The sequence below is a fragment of the Labeo rohita genome, chromosome 12, assembly GCF_022985175.1.
Source record: "Labeo rohita strain BAU-BD-2019 chromosome 12, IGBB_LRoh.1.0, whole genome shotgun sequence".
Classification (NCBI taxonomy): Eukaryota; Metazoa; Chordata; class Actinopteri; order Cypriniformes; family Cyprinidae; genus Labeo; species Labeo rohita.
In genome coordinates this window covers 31081773-31094612 of record NC_066880.1, presented here as the reverse complement: position 1 = coordinate 31094612, position 12840 = coordinate 31081773, and the positions used below count along the sequence as shown (strand labels likewise).

The window sequence follows — 12840 nt, the reverse complement described above, 5'->3', positions numbered from 1 at the left end:
AGCATCTTGGAGGAAAAGGGGTTCCCAATACGTAATATCTTGTTCCCTCGTCTCAGGGAGCCACGGTTAGGTTGAGTAACCCCGATATGTTTTGTGGCTCTTTAATGCAGCACCTCAGTTGAAGCGTGCATGAACCGATCATCTCTTCCTCTACTAGTTACAGCACGAAATGATGATGAGTCCACCAATGTCAATCTACTCTTCTGCCTGGATTGTTTGTCAGGCAAAAGGCAGATTAGTGTTATGATTGATCAGATCGAAGGGTCAATCAAAGGGTGAACAGCAAGTTTCAATCTAACAATTCTTTTTTCTTTGTCTCAGAAAATCGGTTTACATCACACAATTCTGACTTTTTTCCCCTCATAATTCTCTCATAAAGAAAATTCTTTCTTTCTTTATTTATTTTATTTTTTGGAGTTTACATCACGCAATTCTGGGACACAAAAATTTCTCCTTTTTTCACCTCAGAATTGTGGTCAACGACAATTTAACTGGAAAAGAGTTGTGAGACGTAAACTCCGAATTCCAAGATATAAACTTGCATTTCCAAGAAAAGTCTGAAATGTGAGATAGAAATCCACAATTGCAGGAAAAAAGTCAAAATGAGGTAAAAAGTTGCAATTACCTTTTTAATATTTTTATTCCATGGTGGAAACCAGTTGAAGCCAAATAGAAAACAAAAAATTATGTTGAGATGAATGTAAAATGTAAAAGAAAATTAATAAAAAAAGATCCATGATTTTCCAGGACTGGAAAACAGGGAGATTCTACATTTCAGGTTTTCCCATGATCACAGACTCCCAACGCTTTACATTTGTTTTTATTTTAAACCTTTTGTGCTATTTTTAAAGAAAAAACAGTCATTAAAAAAACAGCAGGACACCAGCAGCTAGACAATACACTTATTTATTCACATAAAAAAACCTGAATAAAAAAACACAATAGTGAAATAGTAGCATCTCATGGTCCAATGCGAAATGAAGTATTCTGATGGTTTAGGGTGTACAAACCCTAGAAAATCCTGGCATTTACTCAAGCAGTCTGTTGTTTTCCTCAGTATCTCCTCTGTCTGGGACTGAAGACGGTGCTGGGGTCGCTGTCTCGTTCTCGCTCTTTCTCCCGCTCGCGCTGACTGTTGGGCGACAAGGGCTTCTCCACGACGGGCACCGGCCGCGTTTTGTCGCTCTTAAACAGATCACGACCCGTCCTGAGAATCTGCTCCTCGATTTTCCTGTGCCGCTTCATGTCCGACAGCACTTTATCCAGCCGCGCCTCGCGCTTCACCGTAGAGCGGCCGGAGGAGCCTGCGCACGAGAGAAAACATTACACATTCATACTGAAAACCTGCAAAAATCACCACATGCACACACCGGAAAACAGTCTGATCATACCTGGAGTTCTGCGGCGACTGAGGAAAGAGTTTTTGGGGGTTGCCATAGTCTGTTCCTCATCGAAATCAAATTCAGTGGGTGTGAGCGCCCTGCAGAACAATACATAATTATTTAAACATATTGCTAATAATCAGAAATGTCTGTTGAGCAGCAAATCAGCATATTAGAATGATTTGTGAAGGATCATGTGACACTGAAGACTGGAGTAATGATGCTGAAAATTCAGCTGCGCATCACAGAAATCAATTACATTTTAACAGATATTCACATAGAAAACAGCTGTTTGGAATTATAATAATATTTCACAATTTTTACTGCATTTCTGATCAAATAAATGCAGCGTCGGTGTTCAGAAGAGACTTCTTCAGAAACATGTTGAATTGTTCTACACTTCTGAACGTCTACTCCGACTGACTTGCGCTGGTTGTCCTCCTGTTTGGCGTCCTGCGAGTCGTCTCCGTCTCTCTCGGGCGAGGGGGTGCGCGGAGGGGTCGGAGGTCGGCGTGGAAGCGGCTCCCAGTTCAGCTCCAGCATTTCTCCTTTAGCCAGAATCTCATAGAGCCGCTTGATCTCCTCGGGCGAAGGCATCCAGTTCTTGGGGTCCTCCATCTCCTCGTCGCTGTACGGGATCTCCCAGTCCTCCTCCGTCGGCTGCTGCTGCTGTCCTCCGCCGCCTCCGTTCATCTTTCTGCTCCGCGTCCATGGATTCTTTGTCTCCTTCAGCATCTGTCATAACAGAGTCAATACAAAACGTCCATCGTCATGCACACAAAATGTATTGTGAGAAACAGAACTTGCACATCTTCTAAAGCAAATACTGTGGTGATACCATGGTACTTTTTAATAAATATGATCACACTCCAATGCACATGAGGAAAGAGTGCGAGAAGACAGCTGTGGAGCACATACTCGACTCGTCCTCTGCTGTCGCATCTTTCAGGGCTTCATTTGTGTCGTGGCTTCTCTCCTGCTCGTTTTCCTCGTGTTTTCCTGTAGTTTTCTCCTCCTCACTGACTCCCATGGACTCGACCCGCTCCGCCAGTTTGGACTGCGCCTCCTCCGCCTGCATCACTGCGAACTAACCACACACCGACAACTAGTCAAACTCGTGTTTACGTGTTCTCATGTCAGTTCCTGATCAGTTGCGCGCCGCGGACAGACGCGGTTCTCTGAGCATCATTCACACACATTTATTATTGATTTCTATCGCACAGAAATGAAGCGGAGGAGGCAAACTTACAGTTGCTTCCCACTACTGTTAGAAACAGCTGCGCGGAATCATAAAACGCATCAATGTGCTTTAATTTCTGCAGGTAACACCGCACGAGCTTTCATGGTCATTGAGCGCTGTTGTTTATTTCGGCGCCTTGACGTCATGCGTCCGATGTCCCGGATGAGCGGCTCCGCCCACAGCGCCACCGCGCGCTCGAATGACCGACACACGAGCCGTGATGAAGAAACTTTTTTTTTTTCTCTTTCAAGAACAAAAATACAAATAAACCGAAGTAACAGTGGGGGACACATACAACAAGTATGCATCATGGAGGGTAAAAAATTACATTTTACAAACAACATTTTTTAATATTAGAGACGTTTTTATACATTTCTTGTTTCTAGTACCTGAGATCAATGAGTCATAAAATATATTAAGGTCTTTACAAAAAAAATTAAAAGAGGGAGTAATAGACATTATTTTTGTTTTATGTATATGAAACTTCCCAAGAAGTATTAACACCTTTAAAGTGTGATCTACTACCTCTGATCCGGTGCTGCAATTAAGAAAAAAAAGATCACAGATTCATCTATTTTAATTATTTTATAAAATATATCAAAAACCAACCTAGGTACCTGCTTCCAAAAATCTTCAGAGTATTTACAATTATGAAATAATTGTGTGAGTGTTTCATTTTCTGAATTACAAAATGAACATTTAGGTGAGACATCTTTTCTAAACTTGTTAATAAAAGAGCTACAAGGATAGTACCTGCGCAATATCTTAAAATGTGTTTCCTTTACCTTATTTGGGAGTAAAAATGTATTACATGCCGACCATATTTTCTCAGTAGAAGGTATGAGGAAGAATTGTTTGCACTTCATGGGTGCTTTTGGGTAACAGCTGACATCTCGAATAAGACATTTTCTAATGTGTGAGGTATTACATCTAAAATCCATGATATTAATACCTCCGATAACAAGATTTGGAATTTGTCGGACAGCTGAATTATAACTGAGATGTATTTTCACAAGGTAAATCAATTTAGGGGAAATGCCTTTCACAACCAAATTATAATCACTACGAGAAGATTCAATCCCAGAGAAAGAAAGAAATTGCTGATAAGTATAAATCTCACCATTAGTGTTCAATAAGTCAGAAAGAAATATAATCCCTTTATCAAACCAATCTTTTTTTAAATATACTCTTATTTTTAGACAACACAAATTGGTTATTCCATAGTATGCATGAATGAGGAGAGAAATTATGTTTAAAGGCTAATTTCCATGCTTCTAATGATTGCTTATGAAAGTTTGATAATTTTATGGGAAGTTTACTGTATTTGAAGTCACAAGATAGTAGAAAAGACAACGCACCACACTTTTCAAAAAATAGATTGGGGATATAAAACCATATAGATTCAGTCTGGGCCAAGCAATGTTTAATCCAACTGAAGAAGCTTTTTTATTATTTATTTATTCATTCATTTTTTAGTATTATTTTTATTTTATTTTATTATATTGCATTTCAACATCTTAACAGAACAAAATAGGCAAACATAAACACAACTGTAAGTCCTTACAGACTGAGACATCCATTTTTTTTCTTTCTTTCTTTTTTTTTTTTATTGAACAATATCGATTTACAAACTCAAGTGGGGAACACAAATATTCATATTAAAAATATACACTTTTACATAATTAAATCTCAGTCATACATAAATGTCCATGTGTATATATAACTCTACACACAATAAACAACAAACAAACAAAACATTTTTTGGGGGGGTTGCAAGGAAAATAAATAAATAAATAAAATATACAAAATCTTACAATTTTTAAAAGGAAAGAGACTCATACATGGTTTTATACAGTTCACCAAGGGGTTCATTATATTTGGATAAGTGTTTTAAAGATTCTATGTATTTTTTACACTCATTTTTAAAACAATGTATAGAGGGTTTACTGTTATTCCACTTACTTTTACGTAAATGATATTTACCCATTGTCACAATGGTGTTTACCATCAATGACATCTTTTTCGAAAAACCATCCACATAAACCAACACCTGAAACAAATTAAATGACGGAATATCAGAAATAATATCAATATTTAGCAGCTGTAAATATCCTGCCAAAACTGTAATGTGACTGGACAAGAAAAAAAAATAAATGTTCAACAGTTTCAGGCACTTCCAAACAAAAAAAAAACACAGGGATCTACCTCAACACGGAATCTTTTCCATAAAATTTCAGCAGCTGGATAAACATTGTTCACAATTCTAAACTGAATATCCTTCATTTTAGGTAGAATTGGCCATTTAAGATAATTACAGAATTTATTTTTAAATACCTCATTATCAAAATGTTTTATTTTTGCAGGTGTATTAAAATCTGAAAATAATTTACTTTTTAATATATTTCCTATTACTTTGTTCTTACACTTTTTGTCCCCGATATGTATTCCTCCAATCTCCAACTCAGGCAATTTAACACATACATCTGAATATGTGAGGGTGTTTTGTATTAATTGTTTTAAAGAAGGAGGAATGGCTTAATTCTCTAAAGGAACATTTTATCTCAAATTTCTCCATGAATGAATTGTGATGAATAAATTGACCAGTTTCATCTAACAAATCTACAACATATAACACCCTTTTTTCATACCGTTCTTGTTTAAATACCGTTTTCCTATTTATTGCAATGGTTCTGTTATTCCACAAGGTAGAATTGTGCGGTGTGAAATTATGGGTGAATATTATTTTCCAATAATATAAAATTTGTTTATGGAATTTAGAAAGCTTAATTGGCAGTTTGGAAACCTCAAAGTCACATTTCAACAAGAAATCGAACCCTCCAACTTCCTTGAATACACATTTTGGTATCTGAAACCACACTGAATTAGGCCGTGTTAAATACATTTTAATCCATTTCAGTTTAAGAACTGCAGCTACTGATTCAAACGTTCAGACCTCCATTTTTTAACATAATGAGTTTTGTTTTTCCATACAAAACTAAACATAATAGAGTTAACCTGTTTCATCAGTTGAGGAGAAACATAAAGAGAATAACATGGGTAAATTAGTTTAGATAGTGAGATATTATCCATAATAATCATGCTATAACAGAGAAACAAACCGCCATACAAGGAATCAATCCAAAAAACATACGATAAAATACATTTATGCAAGCATAAACAATGTAGGGGATTAAACTAAATCACACTGGTCCTGCTTGAAACTGCGGTATTTAACTCGAAACGTCCAGTTTTTTAATGTAAAACAAAGTAATAAAATTGCATATGAAGCGTGTTTTTTTAGATGTCAAAAATACTACACTACTATTGTGCTTAAATAAAATTAGGCACGGTAGCACTGCAGTGTACCGTTTCTTAATTTTATCTGCATGTATTATTATTATTTGTAAGTCGCAGTTGCTCAAAAGACTTTTAATTTGGCGGGTGTTTCCCACAGTTCCGGCAGAGCGGAAGCAGACTGACGCGGAGCCGCACATCAACAGAACTAGTCCAAATCTGCGATGAGTTTTGAGTGGCCCTGGCAGTATAACTTTCCTCCATTTTTTACGTAAGTAAATGTTTTATCATCGCTGTCAGTGTCCGCAGATGGAGAGTGAGGTTGTGTGTCCGCAGGATCGTGTGTTTGATTTGCTGTAGTGTAAAATACAGATTTGTGCGGCGAATAAAGCTGCGCTACGGAAGTCATCAAACCTCCTCACCTGACACTACACACACCGCGAGAAAGATGAAATTAATGATGATCATGCAGCACAATACTTACAGTTACAATATGTCATATAGTGTTTTAATGCTGTGTGACATGAAATAATCCCGCGAGTGAAGAGAAGCGAATGCGATCAGAGTATAGTGATGATTCTGTGATTTAGAACAAGAGTCATTTCTCATGAAGTAAAAATGACCTTATATAAAGGCTAAAATAAAAAAAACTGTTTGCTGGAAGGCCTAGAAATATTAGGACATTCGGAAAAAGGCTATTTCCAATCAAAAAACTATAGTATTGTTAAATTCTCATTCCTAAATTATCTCTGTAGCACGATTTTGTAAATATGCATTGATAATTTTATCACAATATCGTGGTTACATAATTATGTGGAAGATGGTTTGGTTGTGGTTGATTTGGATCACTGGGAATGAGGGTTTGCTCGTGGGCCTGAACTGTCACTGAGTGAGTCGAGAGCAGCGGTCTGAGGTTTTTCTCTCTTTTGCAGACTGCAGCCGAATGTTGACACGAGACAGAAGCAGCTGGCGGCATGGTGTTCCCTCGTCCTGTCCTACTGCCGGCACCGCAAGCTCTACACTCTGGACGTGCTGGAGGCGCAGGAGAGCCCTGTGTTCAACAACAAGAAGATCGAGAGTATCCTTTCACGCTCTTAGTCTTCTTCCATTTGACGACCGGACACATTGTGGTTAAATCAAGTTTTCTGGTTCATGCATGTATTTCCCATAACTCTGTTGCTCAGGAAAACTTTCAGTTGAAGCCATACAAGTAGTTTTTGAAGAACTGAGAAAAAAAGGTGGGGTGACGCACACAGTGACAGGAGAGAAGGTTTACCAGTGTGGAAGATGAATGTTAAGATTATTTCGATCTTTGCTTTGGCACAGGAAACCTGGAATGGTTGGATAAAAACAAATCACGATGTCTTATAATGTGGAGGAGACCGGAGGAGTGGGGCAAACTCATCTATCAATGGGTGAGAGTGTATGCTAGCCTATTTATACATATTTATTTATGTACTGACATTATCATTCAAATGATTGGGGTTGGTATTTTTTTTTTTTTAATTTATGTGAAATATTATTTCATTAAATGCATTTCAAATGGCTGTTTTCCATGTGAATATCTGTTAAAATGTAACACGCAGCTGAATTTTCAGCATCATTACTCCAGTCTTCAGTGTCACATGATCCTTCACAAATCATTCTAATATGCTGATTTGCTGCTCAACAAACATTTAGGATTATTATTAGTGTTGTGCTTAATATTTTTGTGGAAACTGTGATACATTTAATTTTTCAGGATTCACAGATGAATAAAATGTTCAAAAGAACAGCATTTATTTGAAACAGAAATCTGCTGTAACATTATAAATGTTTTTACTGTCACTTTCTCCCATTCTTACATGCAGGTTTCCAAAAACGGCATGGTCAACTCAGTGTTTACACTTTATGAACTCTCTAATGGAGACGACACAGAAAAAGAAGGTATAAAAATATTTTGTATTTCTACTGTACATTGCACTAAATCAGCAAAATAGTGTCTGATTTGCCATGTACCTCGCACAGCTCTCAGATCAGGAATAGTTCACACAAAAATAAAAATGTGCTGAAAATGTGCTCATCCTCAGGCCATCTGAGATTAGGATGAGTTTGTTCCTTAACAGATTTGTAGAAATGTGTCATTCCGTCACTGTCTCACCAATGGATCCTCTGCAGTGAATGGGTGCCGTCAGAATGAGAGTCCAAACAGCTGATAAAAACATCACAATAATCCACAAGTAAACCACGCCACTCCAGTCCATCAGTTCACATCTTGAGAAGACAAAAGCTGAAACAAGTCCATCATTAAGATGATTTTAACTAAAATACGAGTGCATAATCCATAGTAACGCTTCCTCCAGTGAAAAAGTTGTTTGGTCTGAATCAGGAGAGAAATCTGCACTGATTAAGCACCGTTTAGACAGCTTTTGTCTTCCCGAGATGTGAACTGATGGACTGGAGTGGTGTGGATTACTTGTGGATTATTGTGATGTTTTCATCAGCTGTTTGGACTCTCGTTCTGACGGCACCCATTCACTGCAGAGGATCCATTGGTGAGACAGTGACGGAATGACACATTTCTACAAATCTGCTGAAGGAATAAACTCACGTCGGATGGTCTGAGGGTGAGCGGTAGCGGTGTTTGTCTCTGATGTAGTGTGTAACGGGTCTGTGTGTTTCAGAGTTTCATGGACTGGAGGACTGGATGTTGCTGCGTTCACTGCAGGCCCTGCAGGCTGATGGGAAGGCAGAAATGATCACTATGGATGATGGGAAAGGTGTCAAGTTCTTTTGAATCGGGCTTTCTCGAGTCAGACTGTGTGGAGGCGTTGGGTTTCTGTCAGCCCAGCATCGTCTTGCGTCCCAGTCGCTTGGGATCTTTTCTGGACTCTGTATTACACTCCACTACTAAATCAAGTCATTATTTGTCACGTGAGCCCAAACTAAATTAAAGGGTCTTCCTCGCTGGAACAAGTTTAAATCGATGGTTTTACACCTGATGTTTGAGCCGACTAAAGAAACCACGATTTTGTTCTGAACCATTATGCATACGAAGCGAAATGTCAGACCAAAACTAGGAATATCAGCATCTTAATGTAGACCCAGACTAAACCCTTTTTTGTGTACATACGTTTTTATTCCGCTCCTTTTATTGCTGTAAATCCTGACAGACTCTCGTTCTACTTGAATATTGTTCTGTGTAGAACCACAAAGGCAAAAACGGTCTTCTAATGTCAGACGCGGTTTTTGCGAATCCTGCGATGCTTCCTGGCTACGATTAAATGTTCTCGAGTAAATGTCTCGTTCCTGATGGCAGTGGAGTTCATATCAACATTTTGCTGAGATCCGGTAGCATTCACTCGTTTCCCCGGCCGTCACTGTATCTGATCACCTTTTATACCGATGTGATACTGTACAAATAAACGAGGGAGACGTTTTCAGTTCTCTCCTGCAAACCCCTTGAAATGTTTTGTGTTTGGTTTGACTGAAGAACTGAAGTCCTGTATATTTGTTTTTCATATGCAAATCTCATGGGATTGACGGAAAGCATCAAAAAAAGGCTTACAGCACAGAGTCAACAGCTTCCAGCAAAGGAAGAGATGACATACTGTCAAACATTCTCATTATACTATTATACAATATGTTTTTAATACAGTTAATGTTTTAGTTGATAATAGCCAGTAAAGTAAAGCAAAGTTTTTTATTTCAATAACTTAAAATAGGATAAAGGTTTTTATTTTAAATAAATAAAAAAATCATATTTTTAAAATCCTGAGCTCATATAGTGTAACTTTTGCATTTTGTATTTGCTAAATCGGTGTGACGGTCAGTAAGAGCGACAGGTGGCGCTAACGTGCCTCTGCCGAGCAGTTCTTTATTAAATTATGCAATGCAGCTGTATTAATCATCCCTGAGGGTTTTTTTTAGTGTTGAGCACACATGATGGAACAGACAGACAGAGGCGCTACAGTACTTGTGCTTGTCTTTCTTAAAATAAATGCCACTCAGCTTGACATTTTATCTAATGCAATAACAATAATGCATTTTAAATGTGTCTTCAGTTATTTTTTTGCAGCCACTGCATATAATGTAATATACAGTATAAATATGAGCAGTACAGTAGCGAGGTTCTGTGTCAGCGGCAGCAGTGAATGGATGAATGGAGCTTTGTGCTGGTTGCTGTAAGTTTCTGGCACACGAGAGCAAACAGCTTGAGCTTGTGCCGCAGAACGTGAGCTGGCCTTGATGTTCTGGACTCTTTCTGCTAGAATTCATAAACCCAGTCCAGTGTGTTTAGGCCAGATTACTCTGGTTTTGACAGAATATCAGACGCTTGCGGAGAATATTTACACAGTATTGCTATTGGTGTGCGTTATTGTTTTTGATTGGATGATGATTAGATTAGACGTGACATTTTAGTGTTTTACTTCGGCTCATTTCGGTCATGAAAATGATTAAATGTTACATTTTTAGAGATATTTAAAGAAGAAATGTTAAAGATTTGACAGTGTTTTGTCTTTTCCGATGTGAACCAAATCATTCCAGACAAAAACATGGCGAGCACGGCCCTTTTTAAATGTATTATTAGTAATCATATTTCGGGAGCAGCATGGACAGACCAACTCTTTAATAATCGTGTCCTGAGACATGAGAAAGGTCTAAAATAGCCCATCCAGACTTTGTGGGAATACAGTTATGGCCTTCAGCTCATATCTTAATGCCAGTTTTTTGTTTGTGAAAGATAATTAGATTTCCTGTGTATGAACTATTGAAGTCAAGGACAGTTTCATAGCAATTGAATTAAATCTCTGATTTCTTGATTGGCATTGTCAGTTATTCTCAGGAAACATCAGCTGGGGCTCAAACTGGTCGGGGTAAGTTGTCTTACGGGTATATTTGGGTGAAAATGATCAATTTTTCTTTTATGCCAAAAATCATTAGGATGTCAAGTAAAGATCATGTTCCATGAAGATATTTTGTAATTTTTCTACCGTAAATATATCAAAACTTAATTTTTGATTAGTAATATGCATCGCTAAGAACTTCATTTGGACAACTTTATAGGCGATTTTTCTCAATATTTTGATTTTTTTTTTTTTGCCTCAGATTACAGATTTTCAAATAGTCGGCCAAATATTGTTCTACATATTAGTCTGGTGAGTAAACTAAAAATGTAATTCGTTTCATTTAAATTTCAATTATTTAACATATTTAATACTGGGGTCATCCAAGTTATTTGACATATTTGACAACTTTTTTTTTTTTTTTAAAGTAACAGTAGTTACTTTCCCTGGTAATTAGTTACTTTTATAATGATGTAGCTATTGATGTTACTATTTGTGAGAAGTAGTAACTATAACTAAATACTTTTTTAAAGTGCCCAAAACTGCATGCAATCAGTCACTATCCAGCTCTGCTAGTAGTGGCCTCTTTGAATAATTTGGCGTTTTGTAAGAACTAACCAATATTTCTGTTTATAGAAACACACTGTAACTGGCCGATCAGCACCTGCACGTGATGAACAGATAGAATTGTTTCTGCATTTGTTACAATTTAAAAGGGCGGGTATCTCATCCGTGTTACATTGTCACATTTGTATGGACACAAAAGTTTAACGAGTGTTTAGTGAACTGAATCTTTCCTTTACCTTTTTGCTGTTACAGAGCAAATCGTTTAGAATCGTTTAGACCGTATGATTCAGTTCAAACGATTCATCGAAAAAAAAGCGAACCGTTCACGAATCGGACATCGCAAGCGGAAAATCTAATAGTCTCTCTCTCACCAACACAAAGGTGTTCTGATGGCACAGATATAACGCCAGAGGATGAAGGCGCTGACGAGCGCAAGCCTGCAGTGAAACCCAACGCCGCGGGACTCAGGTGAAGAAGGGGGCGGGGTCGGGCAGGCGCGCACTCGCGCTGAAGAGCTGTGGTGCACGCGCGCCTCTGCAGAACGCACAGCAGCCGCGCGCGAGTGAGGAGCGAATGCGACGAGCTGATGATTGTATCCTGGAGTATTTTCACACTGCTCTCAGTAAGGTAAATACGCCACTACGAGCTCGTTCGGTGCGGTTTTACTGTAACAGATTAGGAAATATAACGCATTTGGCTGCATATGTCTCATGTTGCTGTTAGGCTTCATTATAACCTGATTTACTGTTAAACCTGTCATATCCTCTGATAAAAAGGTATTCGTGCAGGAAAAGGCGCGGAAGGCTGCTGCTCGGTGTGCTTTGCGTTTAATGCGCAGTCTTGTGTGTTTGTGTCTCTGGTCCAGTTCGTGATGCTCGAGCTCGTCTGATCATGTCTCACGCCGACGTCGAGTTCGCCGGACGCGGTTTTCCAGGTTTACCTGTTGATTTAGAGGACGACTGTCTGTCCAGAGTGCCGATGCTGCGGACTCACTCGCTGAGCGCTCGCAGGAACTCATACGTGCTGCACAAACTCAGCGTGGACATCGAGCCGCAAATATACAACCAGACGCTGTCCAAAGCGCTGTCCTGGTCCACTGAGAACATCCTGCTGTCAGACAGAAGAGCTGCTGAAAACAAAACAGACCCTCCGTCTCCAAGTTCTCCCTCTCCGCTCTCCAGCCCGGAGTCCTCGACCCCCAGCGCCAGCTCGGCTCCTCCTGAGGACTGGACCGGCTCCGTCCAGACGCCTCTGTCCCCCGGAGCCCAGGACGCCAGCTCAGACTCGGACAATGAGGGCTCCAAAGCGGAGAGCGTGGCCCCACGACGGGCGTTTGTGAGCAGACTGGAACAGGATGAGAAAGAGGACATCGAGACCAAAGCGGTGGCCACCTCACCGGACGGAAGATATCTGAAGTTCAACATCGAAATCGGAAGAGGCTCCTTCAAGACGGTCTACAAGGGTCTGGACACAGAGACCACGGTGGAGGTGGCCTGGTGTGAGCTACAGGTAAGAGTTCTTTCCTAAATCA

At 39.1% G+C, this 12840-nt stretch overlaps 3 protein-coding genes across 4 annotated transcripts in view; 2 read left to right on the top strand and 1 right to left on the bottom strand.

The window, feature by feature from the left end:
• Positions 1-459: 459 nt before the first annotated feature.
• On the bottom strand, positions 460-2796 carry pagr1 (PAXIP1 associated glutamate-rich protein 1). Its single transcript, XM_051123825.1, has 5 exons — positions 2632-2796; positions 2301-2469; positions 1807-2117; positions 1392-1480; positions 460-1304 (listed from the first exon to the last, which is right to left on the bottom strand). Exons 2-5 carry the CDS (start codon positions 2322-2324, stop codon positions 1054-1056), a joined length of 675 nt encoding a protein of 224 aa, XP_050979782.1. The 5' UTR covers positions 2325-2469; positions 2632-2796; the 3' UTR covers positions 460-1053.
• A 3281-nt stretch (positions 2797-6077) lies between these two features.
• vps25 (vacuolar protein sorting 25 homolog) lies at positions 6078-9461 on the top strand. Its single transcript, XM_051123573.1, has 6 exons — positions 6078-6187; positions 6849-6994; positions 7101-7154; positions 7243-7331; positions 7767-7842; positions 8580-9461. Exons 1-6 carry the CDS (start codon positions 6141-6143, stop codon positions 8690-8692), a joined length of 525 nt encoding a protein of 174 aa, XP_050979530.1. The 5' UTR covers positions 6078-6140; the 3' UTR covers positions 8693-9461.
• Positions 9462-11805: 2344 nt separating this feature from the next.
• wnk4a (WNK lysine deficient protein kinase 4a) overlaps positions 11806-12840 on the top strand; it is a 53782-nt gene continuing 52747 nt past the window's right edge. For both annotated transcript variants that reach the window (XM_051123734.1, XM_051123732.1), the window contains exons 1-2: positions 11806-11936; positions 12175-12818. In XM_051123734.1, coding sequence (XP_050979691.1) covers positions 12201-12818 — 618 coding nt within the window. In that variant the 5' untranslated portion in view covers positions 11806-11936; positions 12175-12200. The remainder of the gene's footprint in view (positions 11937-12174; positions 12819-12840) is intronic.

Coding starts and splice junctions, on each gene's coding strand:
- vps25 (XM_051123573.1), top strand. CDS start 6,141: ATGAGTTTTGAGTGGCCCTGGCAGTATAACTTTCCTCCATTTTTTAC. Junction 7,332..7,766: donor GCAAACTCATCTATCAATGG/GTGAGAGTGTAT, acceptor TCTTACATGCAG/GTTTCCAAAAACGGCATGGT. Junction 7,843..8,579: donor AGACGACACAGAAAAAGAAG/GTATAAAAATAT, acceptor TGTGTGTTTCAG/AGTTTCATGGACTGGAGGAC.
- pagr1 (XM_051123825.1), bottom strand. CDS start 2,324: ATGCGACAGCAGAGGACGAGTCGA. Junction 2,118..2,300: donor GACAGCAGAGGACGAGTCGA/GTATGTGCTCCA, acceptor CTGTTATGACAG/ATGCTGAAGGAGACAAAGAA. Junction 1,481..1,806: donor CAGGAGGACAACCAGCGCAA/GTCAGTCGGAGT, acceptor ATTGTTCTGCAG/GGCGCTCACACCCACTGAAT.